At 41.3% G+C, this 21238-nt stretch overlaps 2 protein-coding genes across 2 annotated transcripts; one reads left to right on the plus strand and one right to left on the minus strand.

Moving 5' to 3' along the window:
• Nucleotides 1–3606: 3606 nt before the first annotated feature.
• LOC128469717 (insulin-2-like) lies at nucleotides 3607–5128 on the minus strand. The gene is made up of 2 exons (XM_053451520.1): nucleotides 4966–5128; nucleotides 3607–3716 (listed from the first exon to the last, which is right to left on the minus strand). Exons 1-2 carry the CDS (start codon nucleotides 5126–5128, stop codon nucleotides 3607–3609), a joined length of 273 nt encoding a protein of 90 aa, XP_053307495.1.
• Nucleotides 5129–10337: 5209 nt separating this feature from the next.
• On the plus strand, nucleotides 10338–18887 carry BCL2L12 (BCL2 like 12). Its single transcript, XM_053452529.1, has 7 exons — nucleotides 10338–10477; nucleotides 15423–15595; nucleotides 15766–16373; nucleotides 17070–17216; nucleotides 17363–17472; nucleotides 18253–18522; nucleotides 18621–18887. The coding sequence occupies exons 1-7, from the start codon at nucleotides 10469–10471 to the stop codon at nucleotides 18666–18668; spliced, it is 1365 nt and encodes a 454-aa protein (XP_053308504.1). The 5' UTR covers nucleotides 10338–10468; the 3' UTR covers nucleotides 18669–18887.
• Nucleotides 18888–21238: the final 2351 nt, after the last annotated feature.

Consider the following 21238-nt stretch of genomic DNA (forward strand, 5'->3'; position numbering starts at 1 on the left):
TTTATGCCAGATGACACAGAGGAGGAGGACGAGGAGGAGGACGAGGAGGAGGACGAGTCGGTGGAGGACAATAACCTCCCGACTCCTAACCCATTTGGCTTATATGAGGAGGACTATTACATCCTAATGCCAGATGAGGATGAGGAAGAGGAGGAAGACAGGGAGGAGGACGAGTCGGTGGAGGACAATAACCTCCCGACTCCTAACCCATTTGGCTTATATGAGGAGGACTATTACATCCTAATGCCAGATGAGGATGAGGAAGAGGACGAGGAGGAAGACAGGGAGGAGGAAGAATTGGTGGAGTACAATGACCTCCCCACTCCTAACCCATTTGGCTTTGAGGAGGAGGACTGTTACATCTTTATGCCAGATGACACAGAGGAGGAGGACGAGGAGGAGGACGAGTCGGTGGAAGACAATAACCTCCCGACTCCTAACCCATTTGGCTTATATGAGGAGGACTATTACATCCTAATGCCAGATGAGGAAGAGGAAGAGGACGAGGAGGAAGACAGGGAGGAGGAAGAATTGGTGGAGGACAATGACCTCCCCACTCCTAACCCATTTGGCTTTGAGGAGGAGGAGGACTGTTACATCCTAATGCCAGATAACACAGAGGAGGAGGACGAGGAGGAGGACGAGGAGGAGGACGAGTCGGTGGAGGACAATAACCTCCCGACTCCTAACCCATTTGGCTTATATGAGGAGGACTATTACATCCTAATGCCAGATGAGGATGAGGAAGAGGAGGAAGACAGGGAGGAGGACGAGTCGGTGGAGGACAATAACCTCCCGACTCCTAACCCATTTGGCTTATATGAGGAGGACTATTACATCCTAATGCCAGATGAGGATGAGGAAGAGGAGGAAGACAGGGAGGAGGAAGAATTGGTGGAGTACAATGACCTCCCAACTCCTAACCCATTTGGCTTTGAGATGGAGGACTGTTACATCCTAATGCCAGATAACACAGAGGAGGAGGACAAGGAGGAGGACGAGGAGGAGGAAGAGTCGTTGGAGGACAATAACCTCCCTACTCCTTACCCATTTGACATTTTCATCTTAATGCCAAATGACACAGAGGAGAAGGACAAGGAGGAGGACGACTCGGAGGAGAACAGCAACCTCCCTACTCCTCACCCAAAATATGATATCATTATTTCTGATGATGATGCAGATGGGGAGGATAAGGAGAAAGAGGAGGATGAGGAGGAGGAAAAGGAGGAGAAGGAGGATGAGGAAGAAGAGGAGGCTGGCAAACATGGGTGCTTTCCCTGCAAATGGAGACCCAAGATCAGATCCAGCCAAAAAACACCTGGCCTCCTGAGCAGACTCCTGTCATTCTGGAATAGGAGGATTATGAAGAAGGGCGTGCGTGTGGATGATTAAGTCATCGCATTTGTTGTTGCTTGTAGAATAAGTTAGAATAAGTTAGAAAAAGTTAGAATAAGTTAGAATAAGTTAGAATACGTTAGAATAGGTTAGTATGTTAAAAATAAAAATGTTAAGTTGCATTAAACACAGGATTATGTCTTATATTATCTGTGAAACTCAACAATAAACTCTCACCAGATCCTTCCATCACCAGGACCAACCCCACAGAACTCTCTGCCTGCTCCGTCCAACCATTTACTAAAAAACCCTACTTTACAGCAAACATAAAAAACACGGAACCTGCCGGCAGATCACTCACTGTATTATCCTCTACAACTTCTGCTGGGAGGCTGTTCCACTTACATACTACCCTCTTACAAATCTCTTTACTTTACATCTAAGCCTAATGGAAAGACATTACAGGGAGTGATGGAATCATGGAAGGAAGTTCTGAGAATTCTATTCTTCTTCTTTGCATCCGAGACCCATCGCTTTTATAAAAGAATACGCTCTTTTTGTCTTGTTGTTTTTCACCCGTTTTATCAGCGTCTGGGAGAGTTAACCTGGTGGAACGAGCGTCCCTTTCACTTTCTGATGACCTTATTGCTCAGGGCTAACAGTTCTGGCAATTAATGGCCAAATACAGGTTCTAACTAGATAGCCGAATGCTTAGTAGGCAAACAGACTCTTGTTTTCGAAGAAAGGGGGTCTTCCAATAACGAGTGCAGACGGGGGGCATTGGGGTAATTACCGGATTGATGCAGGAACAAGGTGTTCTACTCCAGACTTAACTGATTGCTAGCTCTTTAGCTTTTATAGAACCTTAAAAGTCTCATCATTAGCCGAATGAAAGGCAGTAGGGAGCCCTGCGCATGAACATGCAGGTTTGTAGCTAATGGTGGCTTCATAAAGAGGTAGACACGATGTCTTCTCCCACCGGGGATTATAAAAATGCATTCATCAACCATAATTACCCTTCGGCAAATGATATAAGCATAGCCCCTCCCAGCGTGATGTGACTTTTTTTTTTCTGGAAAAACACATTATTTTGTTAAAATCTATTTTTTTTGTGTTTTTTTTTACATTGATGTTGTATTGTAGGGTTTCTAAAGAGGATTTGTTACTTTATTTAAAAAAAAGAAATAAAAAATAAACAAAATTAACAAAAACTGCTGAATAAATTTATTTTTTTTGTTAACCTTGGTATACAGAATAACCAGTCCTTTCTTTGTAAACAGTTGCCGGCCAGAAGTCCCGTATTAATTGACACCCAAGCAGTCTGTTTGATTTAGTTAAACGAGATAAGACCTCCTTAGGTTTATTTAGCAGACGGAGATTAGATGAGAACATACAGTTTGGGTCAAAACACTGAACTTCATTAAATATCTCTCTATCGCTAAACGATGAAAGTGATAGCAATAAAAAATGTCTTCATTTTATTTATTTTTTTGGCTTTTAAATATTTTCAGCCAATCAGAACACAGCGAGTCTGAACGCAGGATCATTAGCTATAACATGGCTTAACGGACGTCCCATGAGCACCAAGACGCATCCCGAGGAGCATGCAGGAGCCTCTACATGGGTTGGCCAGAAAGTTCTTTGATGGCAAGGCGGCTTCTAACCAGGAAATGTCTGGGTGGAAAACATGGCTTCCCTTCGTCTGCGGCAACATTTCCGAACACTGACTTCACCCCGTGACGTTTATATACGTCTTCGTAAATACTAGGAACTTCTGTATCGAGTGATGCTGATGGGACGCTGGAGCATACGGCCAACGCTGGACATGTCCGGCCGCACGCGCTACGTCAGCATGAAAGTGTAGCATGAGGCTTATGTTGTTGGGCGGCTGCTGGCCTTAAAGTGCCAGTCCACATATACCTAGCAGAGGCCAGCAACGTTGTGGCTTTAACCGCCGTTTATTGAGGTCAAGACAATAAGAATGTATCAAGTTTTCCTGAGTTGACCATCTTAACCACAGGTGTTTGCTCCCTGCTTACAATCTGATGACCTCAATCACCCCGGCCGATACTCTGCGTGTTTTCGACCTTGGAGATCTCTAATGGCATCTTGGCTTCCAAACAAAAACATGAGAGGACGGTGTAAGCACAGGTGGGAAAACAATGAGGTCCTTCACGTCTGCGTCGGGTTGTGTTTGTTTGCCGTGGCAATCGATCTCCAGCTCTCAGGACGAGAAGACCCTCCTGACCGCGCTTCTCTCGGGTACAGGACTTAGTTACAATACTGCTGGAGTTGGTGATAAGAACAGGCTTGGTGACAACACTTCTCCACTATTCCGACTTTATTCTTTGCACCGTTATGCTTGCCCACCGCGTCTGGACCTTCGGAATAGGAAACAGGAAAAAAAAAGATTTAATTAATAAAATTTTATGTTTTTGGTAGGAAAACAATTTATTGTTTATCGAATAGGTAAAGGTTACAGATAGTTTACTTTACTTATTCTTTCTTGGTTTTAAACACATGAATAGAATACTTAAAGTTTTAAGAAGCTGCAATGGCAACAAAGCATTTTACCCAATGTAGTCCATCGCTACATGACTACAGGCTAGAAGTAAGCAAACCCTGTGTGTCTCGTTTCATGTCACTGAGACTATTGTAAGCTTGCGAGCCGGGTCCTCTTCACCTCACGTATCGGATCGTCTTCGTCTGTCGGTTCTAGTTTTGTCAGACCCTTTGAATGTAAGGACTGTAAGAAGGGCTGCGGGAATTGTTGGTGCTATATAAATAAAATATGTAAATGATAATGTATAAATGGTTAAAGTGAGGCAATAAATAGGAAAAAAAATCCTGTGTCCAAGTGCCCCCTCTTGTGGCAAATAGTGGGTATTACTAGAGTTCCCCATAAAGTCACACTAGCTGTGCAAACCAGGTTTAAGGGTCTTTATCACTCTTCTTTTGGAAACCTAGACCAACAAGGCCCCCTTTTTTCCAAAACAATCTCTCCCTGGGACCTTTTCCCAATATACAGGCAGGAAGACTAAATATCGGAGAGAAGGAGCTATTATAGCCCTCAGACTCATTCTTTTACATGTCTTATCTTTGAGAACCCGGAACACACAAGAAATCCAGAACATCAGCAGCCTGTGACGATCTAGAAACGTGTAGCCATTATTGTGGAGCAACAACGTCCTTCTCCATCTTTAAGTGTCTGGGATTTCTGGTTCTCGGTTTTCCACGGAGTATCGGTAGGACCCGGCAGCCCTGTTACCAGCATCTGCGGCTCCCATGGGCGGATCCGGATGTATTGTTATGATGTGTCCCTTTTAGCAGATGACATTTATGGACCATAAGCATTCTTGGCTGTGAGAGCTCCCCTTCTCCCAGGATTGTGTCTCTGAACGGGAAGGGCGGCCCCATCTAGATTTAAAGGGATGAGAAGTGGGTGGGGAGTAGGCAGGGAGTGGGCAGATCCTAGGCAGGGAGTGGGCGTGATCAACACTGCTCATCTGCCCCAAGATTTAAGAAGCTGACCCAGAGCCCCAGAGAAACAGCGTTTCAGCCAGAGACCCGGGGTAAAACCCAGCAAGTACCCGGGTATTTGGGTCCATGGCTACTACAAGCCTTACTTACCTTTTATTGGTTTGTTGTAGAAGCCTCTGCCTTCACAAACTAAAATAAGAGCCTCCACCAGGTGCAGTCCGCAGAGTTGTTGAACAGCGCCCCCTTGTGTCTCCGTCAAGTAGGATAACAAGGCCAGAAGCGATACGACCCTCACCCACGCTCCCGGTGCCATAGTGCCGGATCAGACCCTGCGTATGGACTGTATCTACAGATTGGAATACAATTGGATGTCAAGAACACGATCTACTTAACGCCCTGTTATCTAACGCAACGTTATCACATGAGAAACTAACATGAAAAGGACTGGGTGTAAATACTCAAAACGGTTAAATACTGTTTTTAAAGCAAGAAATTGTACGTTTTAATTTTTTTGTTTTTATTTTACAATACAACACCCCCAAATCCAACCCCCCCCCAAAAAAAACCTACAGAATGGAACAATAACCCCAGATATTACTAAATCGCACGCAACTTTATATTCTCATCATTGGCGAGGGAAAGAGAATAATGGAAAAAAGGGTAAAAGAGGGGGTATATAAATTCAGTGTTTGTGTTAATACTTTTGCAGTGCACAGATACTATTTTAAAGGTGCTGTTCCACTAAGACAAAACATTAATCACACTCTGAGTGTTGAGGGATTGACTCTGTAGAAGATATGTAAGAAAGTTTTTAAGAAGTCATTTGTATTTAAGAATTGAAGATTTAAGATTTTTTTCTGGGAAGGATCTGGCCATCAACAGTATTTTTAATGATAATGTTGCATTTAGTTACAAAACTGTTAAAGTAGGGGAAACCGCATACTGTATCCATAACAAATGTATCATTAAGCTAGAAAATATATAGTACTTTTGCTGTAAATAGGAAAAACAGGCTGACTTTTCTGCTTTTAAAATCTATTTTCTATATAAAATTCTATGAAATAAATCTTTATTGCATCAGCTTAAGCCCTTCATTCGAAGGGAAGAATTAAACGTCATCGATATATCTGCTTTGGTTTTTGGATAGAGAATTCATTTAAATCCCCCTCTAAACTTACGTAAAAATTATATTAAGATATTTGTGTTATGTTGTGGTTTCCCTAAAAAAAAAATGTAAACCCCCTCTGAAAAATACTAAAATACTAAATAATATATTAAAAATAAAAAATATATTAAAAATACTAAAATACTAAATAATATATTAAAAATAATAATACAATTCTTTTAAAAATACTAAATAATATATATAAAAAATAATAATAAAATTCTTTAAAAAATACTAAATAATTTATTAAAAACACAAAAAAAATATATTAAAAAAATATTTTAAAAAATGTAAAATACTAGAAAAAAATTGCTCCTGGATCGAGTGATGCATACCTGCAGTTTCTGGAAAATTGCTGAATTTTCATCGGTATGTACTATAACGTTCTCTGTCCTGGCATCCTGAAACTGATTTTGTCTGTTGTCCCACGGGAAAGTAAAAGAACAAGAGGTCCTTTATAGTTCAAACCTGCCCCCCCCCACCTCCGAATACACAAACACCTTGAAACAGGTGAGCAATCAGTGGAGGTAATTAATGTTTATCATTAGGGTGTTAAGGGTGGGGGGGTCGAGAAGATAATTTCATCAAGAAAAAAAACCCTCTAATTTCAAATCAGCCCCCTGACTCCACCCCCCCCCCCCAAAAATCAACATTTTAAGAAAATTCTGATTGTTGACACATAACAAATGTTACATAATATAACTGAAACATACACATTATCAATTTTAGTGATTAATTTATTATTGGTGATTAAAACGATTAAAATAGAACCATTACCCACAGAAACGATACGTTATTATCCATACGTGGCCTTTAATGTATAATTTAAAGGACGAGAAATGTTAGAAGAGGGTTGTACACTAAATCTAGAGGGTCAGAAGCTTACATGGAGTGTAAGGAAGCTTTACTTTACCGAGAGGGTAGTAGATAATTGGAACAGCCTCCCAGCAGAAGTGGTAGAGGCTAATACAGTGAGGGGAAACATGCATGGGATAGACATACGGCTCCTGAATCTAAGACGAGACCAACGACTGATTAAGGTTTGACTCCAGTGGGACCAGCAGAGATTATCTGAAGTTCCAGTACAATAGAGCATTTATCTGGGAACTTGCATCTAAAAAGGTGTCAACTGGGAGAAATCCAATTTGTGAGCACAATGCATGGGATGTTATCAGAACGCGAGAGACAATGGGTCCTGCAAGCCCTTCGCCCGTCGTTTATCTAAACTGTATTTATTTATTTCATTATCCGTCATTGAAGCCGTTAAAGGGAAAAAATCTGCAGCTGGACGGACAATACATGGAGCGTCCATCATCTACGTACCGTGCCAACCATTTAAAAGCATAAATATATCCTTAATAAGAGACATGGAATATAAGGAAGTTTTACTTTACTGGCACGGTGGTAGATAAGTAGAATGGCCTCCCAGCAGAAGTGGTAGAGGTTAACACACTGGGGGAATAACCATTTTCTCCATAGCTGCAGACAGTAATCGTGCTACAATCACTACAATCAATTGGAGTGCGTAATGCGCATGCAAAGGGGGGATCCGTCAGACCCCCTGGAGCTCTCGTCGGAGCTGGCTGGTGGTAAGTATATCTCGTTCAGCTGAGCAGATCTCCTACAAGCCAAAGAGCTGGTGGTGGGGAAAGGGGCAAATGCATAAGGGGGTATTCTCCATCTGCAGGGGGGGCACAGGGGGCCATTGTATGCATTAACGTGCACATCACGTCCGGACTGTCTCTCTTTCCGTCATTATTATTATTTGGTGTGCTGGGAGTTGCTTAACTTACTGACTCTTGCTTTCGGTGTAATAAATGATGCCGAAATACCTGATTAGTACATCAAGGGCATAGATAATAGGGCACTGGCCAGTGATTCACGGGGTTAATTATCGCACGGAATCAGGAAAATCCCAGGGCTGTAGATCGGACGTGGCCTGCGTGCCGGGACACAGAGATATAGGCAAGGCGTGACAGGTGTACCAGCGGAAGCACATATCTCAGTCCCGGGATATATGTGTGTGTATGATATATGTATATTTGTGTGTATGATATATGTATATTTGTGTGTATGATATATGTATATGTGTGCGTGTGTCAGTAGGCAACTGAAACTCGAAAGACAAGCAGATTTTGTCTATTAAAATAACATGAAATGGATTGGGAATCCAGCGCGGACGGGGTTAATGTTGTAAATGTCTATTGTAGCTGGAAATGGCTGATTTTTAATGGAATCTCCTCATAGGCGTACAGAGGCCCTTTATCACTCCCATCACTCCTGTGTTCCCATGGCCCTTTATCACTCCCATCACTCCTGTGTTCCAATGGCCCTTTATCCCTCCCATCACTCCTGTGTTCCAATGGCCCTTTATCACTCCCATCACTCCTGTGTTCCAATGGCCCTTTATCACTCCCATCACTCCTGTGTTCCAATGGCCCTTTATCACTCCCATCACTCCTGTGTTCCAATGGCCCTTTATCACTCCCATCACTCCTGTGTTCCAATGGCCCTTTATCACTCCCATCACTCCTGTGTTCCAATGGCCCTTTGTCACTCCCATCACTCCTGTGTTCCAATGGCCCTTTATCACTCCCATCACTCCTGTGTTCCAATGGCCCTTTATCACTCCCATCACTCCTGTGTTCCAATGGCCCTTTATCACTCCCATCACCCCTGTGTTCCAATGGCCCTTTATCACTCCCATCACTCCTGTGTTCCAATGGCCCTTTATCACTCCCATCACTCCTGTGTTCCAATGGTCTTTTATCACTCCCATCACTCCTGTGTTCCAATGGCCCTTTATCACTCCCATCACTCCTGTGTTCCAATGGCACGTTGTGTTCGCTGATCCAAGTTTAAGTTTAAAAGGCTAATTGATCGTTAGAAACTGTTTTGTAAATTATGTCACAGCCAGAAATGTCCTTATTTTCTAAACTTTTTTAGATCTATTCGGCGCGGTGCATCAAATTCTGTGTTTCTATGTCCCAGACCCCTGCCTAGAAAGGGCACCCGGCAGATTTACCTACTTTGATTATTATTTATTGTTTTATATAGCGCCATCATATTCCGTAGCGCTGTACAAAGGCTCATGCACTTCAGCTCCAAGGCATGGCCTTACTTATGGAGCACTTCTTCTTTAGAGGGGGGTTTCAATGACATCATACTGCAGGGGGCAGCACTATAGGGGTCCATCAACAACTTATTTATGACAACATTTATTACAATGTAACAAAATTCTTAAAGAAAATGTATGTTATTTTTTTGTATTTTGGGGAAAAACAAATAATATATATATTTTTTGTTATTATATTTTATTGCGCAATAATCATTATCGTAGTATATTGAGTCTGAGTGGCAAACCGAGAGCCACGCGGCGTGAAATACCCAAAAGCGGGGCATCAAGGGTGGAAAAGGGGACACGGGAGGTGGGGACCCAAAAGAGGGACTGGCCCTGCTAAACAGGGATACTTGGGAGGTAACATTGTCACGGCAGCTGGAAGCAAAGCCCATTCTTAATCGCTGACGTCTATTATATTTATCTCTCTGTATTTAGATCTTGCGATTATACGTTACTGTGATTCATTCCGTGCATTGAGCCGCCCTCCGGGATCCTTAAAGGAACAGACGCGTCTTACACACGATCTAAAGGATAGCGACCGCTCCCCCGATCATGGAAAAGGAGAACAGCTTTTGCCCCAGTCTCAGGGTGAAGGGGCAGATTCTCCGGGTCACACAGTCTGGAGCGACTCCTTCCTATTCTCCCCGCGGTGATCATATATAACACTCCCAGTTGGTGTTTTTGCCCCAGTATGTTATGGTTGATATCCCTGCTTGAACGCAGGTGACTCAATTAAGTGTATCTTTAAACAATGACAAGTCAAGGTCTCCCTGCTATGCCAATGTCCCCTCCAAAAGTCATCGCCCTCTCGCATACCCCCAATATTTCAGGTCTGGTCCTGCATTGCGGGGTGTGGTGACGGCAAAAGTCGGGGTGCATGGCCACCTGCTGTCTTTTCCTGAATAGCCACCTTGCAAAGCCAGTGCACAAAAATCAGGACTGTCCGTAAACTCCGGGAGTGTTGGGAGGTATGCCATTGGCGCTGTGGGATCTGGAGTATCTGAGTGCAAAAAATAATGTAAAAAAAGTTTTAAAAATAGTAAAAATTAAGTTGTCGTTAAGGGGTTAAATTGCTGTTTAGCTGGAGATCAGATCATGTTTCATGCATGTAACCGCACACCTCTCTGACTACTACAACCACGCCCACCACCCAAGTGTAACCCCGCCCACATTCCCACAGACCCCGCCTCCCGTGCGGTACAAGACCTAGTATGATTATAGGCTCAGGCCGGGAGGGGCTGCGCATGCGCGGTGAACTCTCCCAAAGTCCCGGCCAAGTTTTGTCTGGAAGTGATGGTCCGGACTGTGTCAGTGTCTCCCAGAGCGGCACCGGAGACCGGAGGCACCGGAGATCGGCTTCCCAGTGAATGCAGCAGGTAGGTGGCACGCATGGCGCTGGAGCCCCTGTGGCCCCTGGTTGTCCCCTCAGGTCTAGGCAGGAAGGGTTCTGCCTTATTCCTCCCCAGCTTCTTATGTGGAGCAGTGTCTCTGGCTGTCAGGACTAGCTAATCCTTATTGTCAACACTTCCTATAGTAAAGTGACTGCAGACATCTCAGGAGATCATGACTTCTCACTGGCGATCAAGGAGTTAAATATGTTACTCAATAATATTTACACTTATATAATGTTACTGTCCCATTATGTCATAAATTCATAACATTCCACCCCATCCCCCAGATTAGGTCATGTGTGTGTGTGTATATATGTGTTTATATGTGTATATATATATATATATATATATATATATATATATATAATGTTTGTATGTTTTAAAGGTCCATTAACAGGTTACCCCCTTCCTTCCAGGTACGTCTCCCTCATCTTTCCCAGCATCTGCACCCCGTCCAGTAATATTATTATTTAGATCATAAATGAGACTTATGTGGCCGCTCGGTCGCCGGCACTGGCCCTTTTATCTCTTCTGCGATATCCCCCAACTCCTTGTAGATTGTAAGCTCCTTTGAGCGGAGCCCTCCCGTCCTCTGCTTCTATTGGTCCAACTTGTTTTGCGAGGCGCTGCTTGTTATGTCCTGTGCATCCGTTGTGCAGCGCTACGGATTATGTTGGCGCTATATAAAGCGATGATTTTGGCTCATTATGCCCTGTTGGCTACTGGTCACGGCCAACGGATGCTTAATATTAATTCCAAATGAAAACGCGACGCGCAGGTTGTCTCTTTTGTCTGCTGACCTTCGGAGTGCTCGGGAGACGTTGAGTGACATCATGTTTTATTGACGGTCGCTCCCTATATTTGTGCGGCCTGGCAGCGAACTGGATGGCAGCCTGTGTTTGAATGGTGGCGTACAAAGCTTTCCGCTTTATGATAGGCCGTTATTCTATTTTTCCTTTTTGAGAGGGTAGATAAGTGGAACAGCCTCCCAGCAGAAGTGGTAGAGGGTAATACAGTGAGGGGTATTAAACATGCGTGGGGTAGGCATACGGCTCCGGAATCTAAGACGAGACCAACGACTGATTAAAGTTTGAGTCTTTACAGACTAGACGGGAGCCAAATCCAGGTGAGAATGCGTACCCCGTAAGCTCTCTTTTGGGGGCTGTGCCGGTGTCGCTGTGATAAAGCTGGCTACTTGATGTGTAGCCTGCAGCTAGAAACGGATTCAGTTACTTCCCAACCTCGTGTTATCGATTGGTTACAATCTGCTGTTTACATACATTGTGGATACAATCTATACAATATATATATGTATCTATTATATCATAATTATATTATATATATTATTATATTATATATAAACATAAATACACGCTGGTTCCGAGTAACTGCTGTGTATTGTAGCGGTACCCGTGAAACCTTTTTTTTAAAAAATTATTTTATGTTATTATTATTATTATTATTATTATTATTATTATTATTATTTTATTTTTTTAAATAATAAAAAATAACCCAAATTAAAACACTAAGCAGGGCTCTCCCATTGTACAGCGCTATGAAATATGATGGCGCTATATGAAACAATAAATAATAATCTGTACTTTTATGTGTTTTTTTTTATTTTTTATTTTTTTTATTGCAACATTCTTACTTCTGCTATAAATTCCACTTTCCCATGATGATGTCACAGAACAGGAATCGCTGTCGGAATTGCAGAACTTGATATTTTTTGACATTGCCCGTCATCTGTTACGTGGTTAAGGCTGCGCTCTACGGATCTGAAGGGGGAACTAAATACCAAAGAAAATGACAATATCTTGGCTCTTGCGGCATACAAGAAAATACCGACGTGGGAAACAAAGATTATTGCCCCAAATAACGCAGAATTGTGATTTTCCGCTGAGCTAGTTATAAGCGACTAAATTTATTTAACATATAAAATGTCTGGAATTCTTTATTCACTGAAAATTTGGCTTATTCTGAATTTTTCGGGGAATGCCTAGCTGTCATGTGACACAAAGGGAACCGCTGATAGGTTGTTGCCATAGAAACGGAAAACTTTTGAAAAGTTTTTCAGTGTTTTTATGCGATGACTTTTTTTTTTACGGTCATAGCTGTTCACAGTTACATATTTTTATATATATATGTATTTATATAGCGCCAGCAGATGCTGTAGCGCTGTTACAATAGCAGACAATGAAAATATCGAAAATATAATTTATAACTTGTTTGTTTGCGTTTTTATGAATTTTTACAGATTTTCTTAAATTAGTTAATTCTTATGAATGTCTGAAATGATAACGAATTTGGAATTAAAAAAAAAAAAAAAAAAATGCCCTCCGAATTTCATCCGAACCGAAAGAAAAAGAAGCAAAATTTGTTCTCCGAAAACAAATGAACCAAAAACTAAATTAACATTTTTTTCCGGATTGTGTTTTTTTTTTGGTCTGAGCGCATAAGTCTCCGATGTAATCCTGATTTTTCTATGATTTTTTTGCCCCTTTTTTGGAATGTGCTTTTTTTTCCCCCTCGGTTTTAATCAGAGAGCAGAAGGTCTAACATTATGCACATTTTTGTTGGACCCCCCCTCCAGACACACACATTTTGAGCTTTTTTTTTTTTTTTTGATGAAATGTCGGTAAAAGAGAGCAAACAGAAGTTGTGCGCAAACAATGACGATGCTTCTTAAATAACGTGAATATCCGGGCGGCAGGAACAGGGTGGACGGGATTCTTCCATTCTACGCTGTTGTTTTTAACCAAAAATACAGGTTTCCAAGTAATCGGCGGATGGGTACGCGGTGATCATGCTCGCGAGATGTCGACCGTAGCGGCTTTTTTGTATAATTTTAGTATTATTGATTACTTTATTATTTATTATTATTTGAAATGAAAAGTACCATTGCAATTGTTGGCCTTGTGGAAATTAAATATTTATTATTAATAATAATAATAATATATATATTTATTTATTTTAACAATTTTCACAGCCATTCTTAAATACCAAAATTATTATGTTTGATATCCAATGATTGTCCAAGAACAGTTACAAGATTTACTATTGGGAGAATGTCCCAGTGTAGAGACAATGTTATAATTTAAATATAATATATATATATATATATATATATATATATAATTATATTATTATAAGACCAATATATATTATATTATATCATATTTTTATAAGACCAATATATATTATATTATATTATTATAACACCAATATATATTATATTATATTATTATAACACCAATATAATGTTCAGACTAAACAATGTAGAACAATATAGCCCCCAGAGATGCCAAGTATGTTAGAGACCCCCTGAATGCTCACCAATTTTTAATTTCTAGTATCAGATTATGAAGAAGATTCCAAAATATCGCTATTTCCTAAAGAAGTTGTAGTTTTTGCCCCATAATATAATGTTTTCAGGCAGCCGTTTGTTCTCGCGGGACTCTGAGCCCCGATCTACTAAACAAACACAAGACTCTAGAAATGTTTTTTCCATGGGAGTTCCCCTTTAAGTTACGTCGTCATGCTGTTACTATGCTGTTATTATTATTATTATGTCTAAAACTCCATGTGTTATAATGAATTTTAATGATATCCTCGGCTGGTTAATTCCAGGGACATCTTTCTGCTGATGGTCTTAACTTCCGAGATGAAACAATTCGGGGTTTATTCACTAAACAGTGAGATGAATTAAATGTGATTTAGCATTGAAGGAATATTTAATTCAAATATTTATTTTACAATTTTTTTTTATTTTGAATTTACATTTTGAAGTGAAACATCCTAAAACAAGGTACATCTTACATAGAAAAAGATGGCGTCTTTATTCAAAGGAGGCAAATTGAGATCCTGTAGTCTTCTCTGATTATATTTATTCTCTAAACGTAAGAGAAATGGGACGGCAGTTCTGAAAAGTTCTCCCTTTGGAGCCCAAACCGGTCTGTGTGTTCTGATTTGCATTCGGGGCAGTGAGATCAATGGGTTGGCAGAAGAAACGAGGAAGCAGCAGAGGAATAATTCCTGGAAGAAATACTCCGTTACTCATTCGTTACATCATCAAACGAGGATGTGGCCCTTTGGCACTGTGAGTGGGTGGATTGCATGAACAGACCTGGGGCTATTGGATGATGTAATGGGTTTATGGCCCTTTAATAAGAAGAATACTACCTACTGGGGAGATCCCTTCTGCGTCAGGACTCTTGTGAAAGAGGTCTAGGTGCTGGCTCAGCACAATCGCTATAGGAAGTTTGTGGATTTTTTGATGATGAAATCTGTGATTTTCTAGAAATCGAGTTAGATTGAATGCATTGGGGTAGGAACACGGCTCTGGGACAAGACTACCCACAAGCCCACCATACCTGAAGTCCATGAGGCTGTCAGGGGAGATCAGAGCATCCCTCCAACCAGCCCGTGACCCCCCCCCCATGCCTGCAAAAGTGAGATGGTGAGCCGGTCCTGTTAAAACTGGGACACTTGGGAGGTATGGTGACGTTGAAGAAATCTCACAGAATTAAGATTCCTTTTCCAGGGCCAACCAAGTTCTTCTTGCTGTAGAAGCTCAATGGGGTTGACTCTTTTATGACGCAATTTAGTGAATAATCTCCAGTGTTCTCCATATCTTTATTGCAGAAGGCTTTCCCTGGCAGGGTTTTGTGCCGTCTGTATTGTGTTCGCTCTGAATGTTCGTGTTCATTGTGAAGAGGGATTTGTGTCAATATTTGTATGGGAAGGGCTACAGAAAAGAGGTAGTATATGCAGGTACCCCAGTGCCTCCAACAGACTGGATATTAAAGAGAACAAGAACTTAAATAAAAATAATAATTGATTAATATTAGTAAATTTAGCCCCCCCCAAAAAATGTCTTAAAATCTTTTCATGTTATCGGATGATTAATGATTATCTCGCTCCTTTCTAGGGCCGCGGCATGGATGCCACAGTGAACAGCTTAGCAGATGACGTCAGCCTAATAAAGGTGAAGGAGGAAACGAAGCTCGTTCTTGAAGCCTTTTTGAAGCGATCCTTGATCCATGATGGCCACATTGGCCACGTGGGGCGCGCGTATCACGACCCCAAAAGGTTTTGCCAAGGGTAAGAACCTGGAGAAGGAATGCAGCTCCTATCTCATGCATGCTTAGATGCCCTCTCTGTATTAGCCTCTGCCACGTCTATACATTTACTTCTCGGTCCTGTTTGTACACTTAAGATCTTTCGAGATATCGCTAGGGCTGTTTTTATAATTTTTCTTTTTCTTTCTCAAGACCCCATGTTGATGAAAGAGAAGAGTCCACGAAGAGGAAAAAGAAACCCGAGAAAAAAAAAAGGTCAAAAGAGCCAGAACAGGAAAAAGACGAGCTAACCTCGAAAGAAAAAGAAGGGTCTACTTTGGAGAATAACGGAACATGGAACTCCCTCCATGAAAAGATAAACCATGCAGAGGAAAAGAAGCATGGCTTCCAAACGAGCATTAAAAAGCTCCTGCGGAGACATAGTCATTCCAAGGAGAAGTCCTCTGTTAGATGGAAAGGTGGAAGCGTTCACAGCAAATCCAGAGAGTCCTTGGAAAATGTTCTGGATGAGCCAAAGAAAGGAAGCACCAAAGGCGATTCCTTGAAGAGGCAGAAAATTCCGTTGCCTATACTTGCCTGTGCCGCAGCCGGTTCTGTGGATTCTTTGGCACACAAGGAGAAAGAAGAGGTAGAGGCTCCAGAAAAACATTCCTCTCAAAGCAAACTGCGAACCTTCACCTTTAAAAATATTCTGAAGAAGAAATCCAAGGGTCAAAGCTCCAATTCGGAGTCCCCGCCCGTCAGACCTGCCTTCCTGCCCGTTACTCCCTGCTACAAGGAAGACGCTCCTCATGATACTGGTGAGAATTACTAGTATCCTACAAAGCATTGGTTTTTTTAAAATAATATAGTATGGATGTATAGGCATTGGTTATCATCATTTATGGATGTCCAGATAACCTCCTTAAACCTCCAGCTCTATTCTCATGTTACATGCATATTGGAGTCCATGTTGCATGGAGCCCAATGCATTTTACTGCATTCGGATTGGTTCAGGCGTTCTTTAGTTATTGGAGTTAGAATATGGGACTTCTGTCTCATTTAACTCCTCCCCCAGCTGCCTCTACTAAAAGCAGGAAGTGTTCATCAGTACACTTCTTGCACATGCTCAGTAGTGCTGCCTTTCTAGTCTGAGGCATCCGCGGCCAATCACATGACTCTAAATACGGATATTTTGCTGGTGTACATGTGATTTGCATCCAGGACTGCCAATCGCTACTGATTTCAGTAGGAGCGCTACTGGGCATGTGCAGGAAGTGTGCTGATGAACGCTTCCTGTTTCCAGCAGAGGCAGCTGGGGGGGGGAGCTAAGTGAAAGAGAAGTCTATTTTTTCAACGCCAATAACTAAACAATGCCTGCACAGAAAATGCAAAAAAACACATGCCAAACACCCAGAATATACCGATCTGTGGCATCTACCCCTGATGGACCACTGCTGAGTGGACTATTATTGTCATTCTTATGCTAATCCTGATCCCTTTCTCGTTACACGCAGACAAAGCCAATGACTCCCAGATTTACAACTTGGCCGCCAAAAAGTTAGACAATCTAGTCCAACAGAAGATACTGAGGAGCCCCACTGGGCTGGCCCAATCTCCTGTCTTTCCTGCCTCTCGAAAAGGTGTCCCACCTCTGGTATCTGGTAAGTAGATTTTTTTATTTATTTTTAATTTTAGTAAATTATACATATTACTGTAATATAACCGCACTTCTCAGCCGGTTTATAAGAATTTTTCCATCAAAATAGGTCTCTTGCTAGCATTCTGACTTAACTCCAAATTGTTACAGATAACAATAACGTTGTAACCAGTGAAACTACAACTCCGGAGGATAAGGACGAGCTTATTCGTAAACTGGTGGTACTGTTGCAGGAACAGGCGGTTGTGATTAATGAAAAGGTGAGAAATATTTATTTTATTTTTTGTGGCAATTTGTATATAAATTTATGCCTTTTCAATAATATGTAGAATTGAAATCTGCGCAACATGCAATGCAAAATAATAAATAAATAAAATAAAAATAAAAATATAAAAAAAATTAAAAAAAATAATAATAATAAAAAAAAAAAAAAATCTTACTAAATTAGCACAGGAATTGCTTAAATGACCGGTGGGGAGCAAGTCTGGCACCACATACTATATCTCTTAAAAGCTGATTTTAAAAAACACTCTTAGAAAGCAATTTGATTTCGGAACTCTGAAACGCTAAAGAGATTAAAAACAAGGATATTCACAGGAGAGGAGTAGTAGATAAAGGATCAGTCTTACAACCTAGGAAATTTCCATTTGAATAATATTTTTTCGACTTTGTGTATAAATTCTTGCATTTCAAGGCTTGGCCCCCCCTCCCGGTGTGGTGATTGTGTTGGACAGTAAGAAATCTTTTCAAATGGAAATTGCGAATTTGATTTCTAGAGTCGCTTCAATGGTTTAGTCGGGGGGGGGGGTGGCTGGAACACCTAAGGGGCATCTTTGCTGGAATCAATTAACATTAGCAAGTGTGATCTCTAAATAACCCAAATGCAGGAATGTCACAGCAATGGCAGAAATGTACCCCATATTGTCCTGTATATAGGGGGGCAGCTGATCATCATTGAGCTCTACAACAATGGAAAGCGACTGCGAGTTGCCAAGAAGAGGCACCAAAATATAACTTTTTTATTTGGTACTTTATTACAGATCAATAAGGATCCCTTCCTGAGGAATGCCCTATCTAGAATGTCCTACGGCAGCTTTTCTCGCCTCGCCGAGGTTTTCACAAGCCAAGCAGGGGTGGCAGCTGGAGGAGATGGCGCCTCCGTCAGCCCTGAGCTGACCAAAATTGCTCTGACCATGGAGCTGACCAGGAAAGTGGCCGGCATCAACAGCCACGCCGTGCACACGTTGATGGGCTACAGCCTACAGTACATGGATATGTTCGTGCCGTGGCTGCAGAAGCAAGGAGGCTGGGTAAGTGCGAGAGTCCTCTCAAAATATACAATTTTTTTTTTGGCTAAAAACTCTTCCTTTTAAGCATCCCGATTTACACGTTTCATTTTATTCTACAGGAGAATATTGTGGTCCAGGGAGATATACTGGACGTCCAAATAGACTAACGATCCTCAACGTGGTTTACATCCGAATCGGCCGCCATGGACACATCTTTGGATCCGTGGTCACCCTTGTGGTCAATGTGATTGGACACGCTCCATACCGGAGCTGCTGTGGTTTACAACAATGGCAACAGGCCCTTCTACCCAAATCGAGATGTTGGCATGTGCCATTGTCCACCTTGTAAAACTGGATGATGTTGAGGGGGGGAAAGGGGTCTTCTTATGAAGAGCGGTCATTCGTGTCCACCCAACCAACCCAATAACCACATCCACGCATTTTGGTTTGTGGTTCTCATAACTCAGGGAGACGTCTTGCCAAATTCAGCAATGTGATACTTATTAGTTTACTTTTTTTGTGGTTTTAATGTTTGGTTTTATCTAACTTATTTTATTTTTTTAACCCAATTTTGCCTGCCGTGGTTGGTGTTCTGCAGACGAGTCGGGAGCAAAGATACCTCCATCAATCTACCACCTGCGCACCATTACCACAACGGTCTCTTTCACTTGCAGAAGATCTGTATTTTATTACATTTAACAGTTTTTATGTGATTGTGTGTTAAATATCTGTTTTACAAGGCAAAACACTAAAGAATCGGGTAGATTGCTGCGGTGAAATCTACAAAGTTAGAATCGTTCTGGATCCGTCTATTATCACTGGAGTTCCGTCTTTAGGTTTTCTAATATATATTTTAGGGGTCGAGACCTTAATATCCACCTACCGCGGATTCCATACCACTCCGTTAGAATGCCACACTTCCTTATTCTAGACTACATAAGTCATATATATAATTATATAAAATCGCACAAATCGATGTGCTGTGAACTTTTTCATTTTTTGTAGCAATTATTTATTTTATTGTTTTTTTTTTCTATTTTTTTATTTTAATTTAGCTGTGAAGAAAACATATTTTTTAATGTACGAGTCTGGTTTCGGTTAACATTGTAGGTCTCACGGTTCATAATGTAATCCAGTGCTAGTTATGTATTAAAAAAAATAATTTAAAAAAAAAAGGAAAAATTATCGCCGTAGCAACCAGCTAATCTACTCCTCCTGATTGAGCCCCCACCAACATGTTCAGTAGACATCTGAAAGTATTGGGGGTTTGTTTTTGTTTTTTTGGTATGTTTAATAGAAAGTTGTTGTTTATTTAGTGCCTTAATCATCTGTACTGTATAAATTAACAAAAAAACATTTTTTTCTACTACTGTTTAAGATTTTTTGAGACAGAACGTTGACGTTCTCTATACATTTGGAACCGTATCGACCAAAGTATAAATTTAAAAAAGAATATATGTATATTAATCTGGGATGTGAAGTCCTACAAGAAGAATGGTTATTTTTGTAGCGACTGACTGATTGTGAGATACAGAAGGTTTTTGTATAAAAAATCCATAATTAAAAAAAAATTGTGGGGGCTTTATTTTTTTTTACATTTATTTATTGCATTTTTTGTGGATCGGATGGAAATATAATTAAGTGAGAAAAAAAATACAAAAGCAGGTAATATATTTCCCTGGAGATAAAAAAAATAAATAAATAGTAACAAATGTTTTATTTTGCCACTTTTCTGGAGTCCGCCCTCAGTTTTAAAGTTATTGTAACTTTTTATGTCAAAATATTTGTTAGATTGGGAGATCAACACAAACCGGCCCACGCCTCGGCAAGCAGCATGTTCTCCCGAATTAGAGCCCGTTTTCCAACCTACTGCCTCAGAAAGCCCTTCAGTGAAAAATGCCCGATATTTTTTTGCCCCGGTATATTTGGTTTATAGAAAATAAAGACGCACAGTCGGGTCTAAAGTAGGAAAGTCCTCTGTAAAATGAGACCCGAGCTTGCTGTCCCGGGCCACTATGATACTCGAGCCTGATGCCCCGGGCCCCTATGAGACCCAACCAGATGGCCCGGGGCCACTTTGAGTCCAGAGCCTGATGCCCTGATACCCCTGGGCCACTATGAGACCCAAGCCTGATACCCCTGGGCCACTATGAGACCAGAGCCCGGTTCCCCGGGCCCCTATGAGACCCAACCTGATGCCCTGGGCCACTACGAGACCTGAGCCTTATGCCCCAAGCAGTTATGAGACCTGAACCGCACGACTTGGGCCACTTTGAGTCCAGAGCCTGAGGCCCTGAGTGACTATGAGACCCGAGCCTGGGCCACTCAGAAACTGCCCTTTTCTCAGTCATTCAAGCATCTTGGTTATCACGCGGATATAAATTATTTTATACTGATCCTAAAAATATAGTCTTGAGGATAATTAGGATAAAATATATATTTTTAAAGGTTTTATTATTTTATATATTGCTTTATATTATGATGTCTTCTATCTATCTGTGTTTAGTTACATTGCATATCATTGGGGAACTCGCGTGGATTAATTCATTTTATTATCTCTGCACGTTATTTTTCATATAATTGAAGTCCCCGCCATGTCTTCGCCCGTCGTGTCGGTTTAAACCAGCCCATATGATTCACACAAAGACTCCATCTTCTTTCACACAGATGGTGCGTGCTGCTACATCAGCCAATCAGAGCCAGAGAATGCGTGACGGGCGGCTCTCCCAGGCATTTA

The sequence above is a fragment of the Spea bombifrons genome, chromosome 12, assembly GCF_027358695.1.
Source record: "Spea bombifrons isolate aSpeBom1 chromosome 12, aSpeBom1.2.pri, whole genome shotgun sequence".
Classification (NCBI taxonomy): domain Eukaryota; kingdom Metazoa; phylum Chordata; class Amphibia; order Anura; family Pelobatidae; genus Spea; species Spea bombifrons.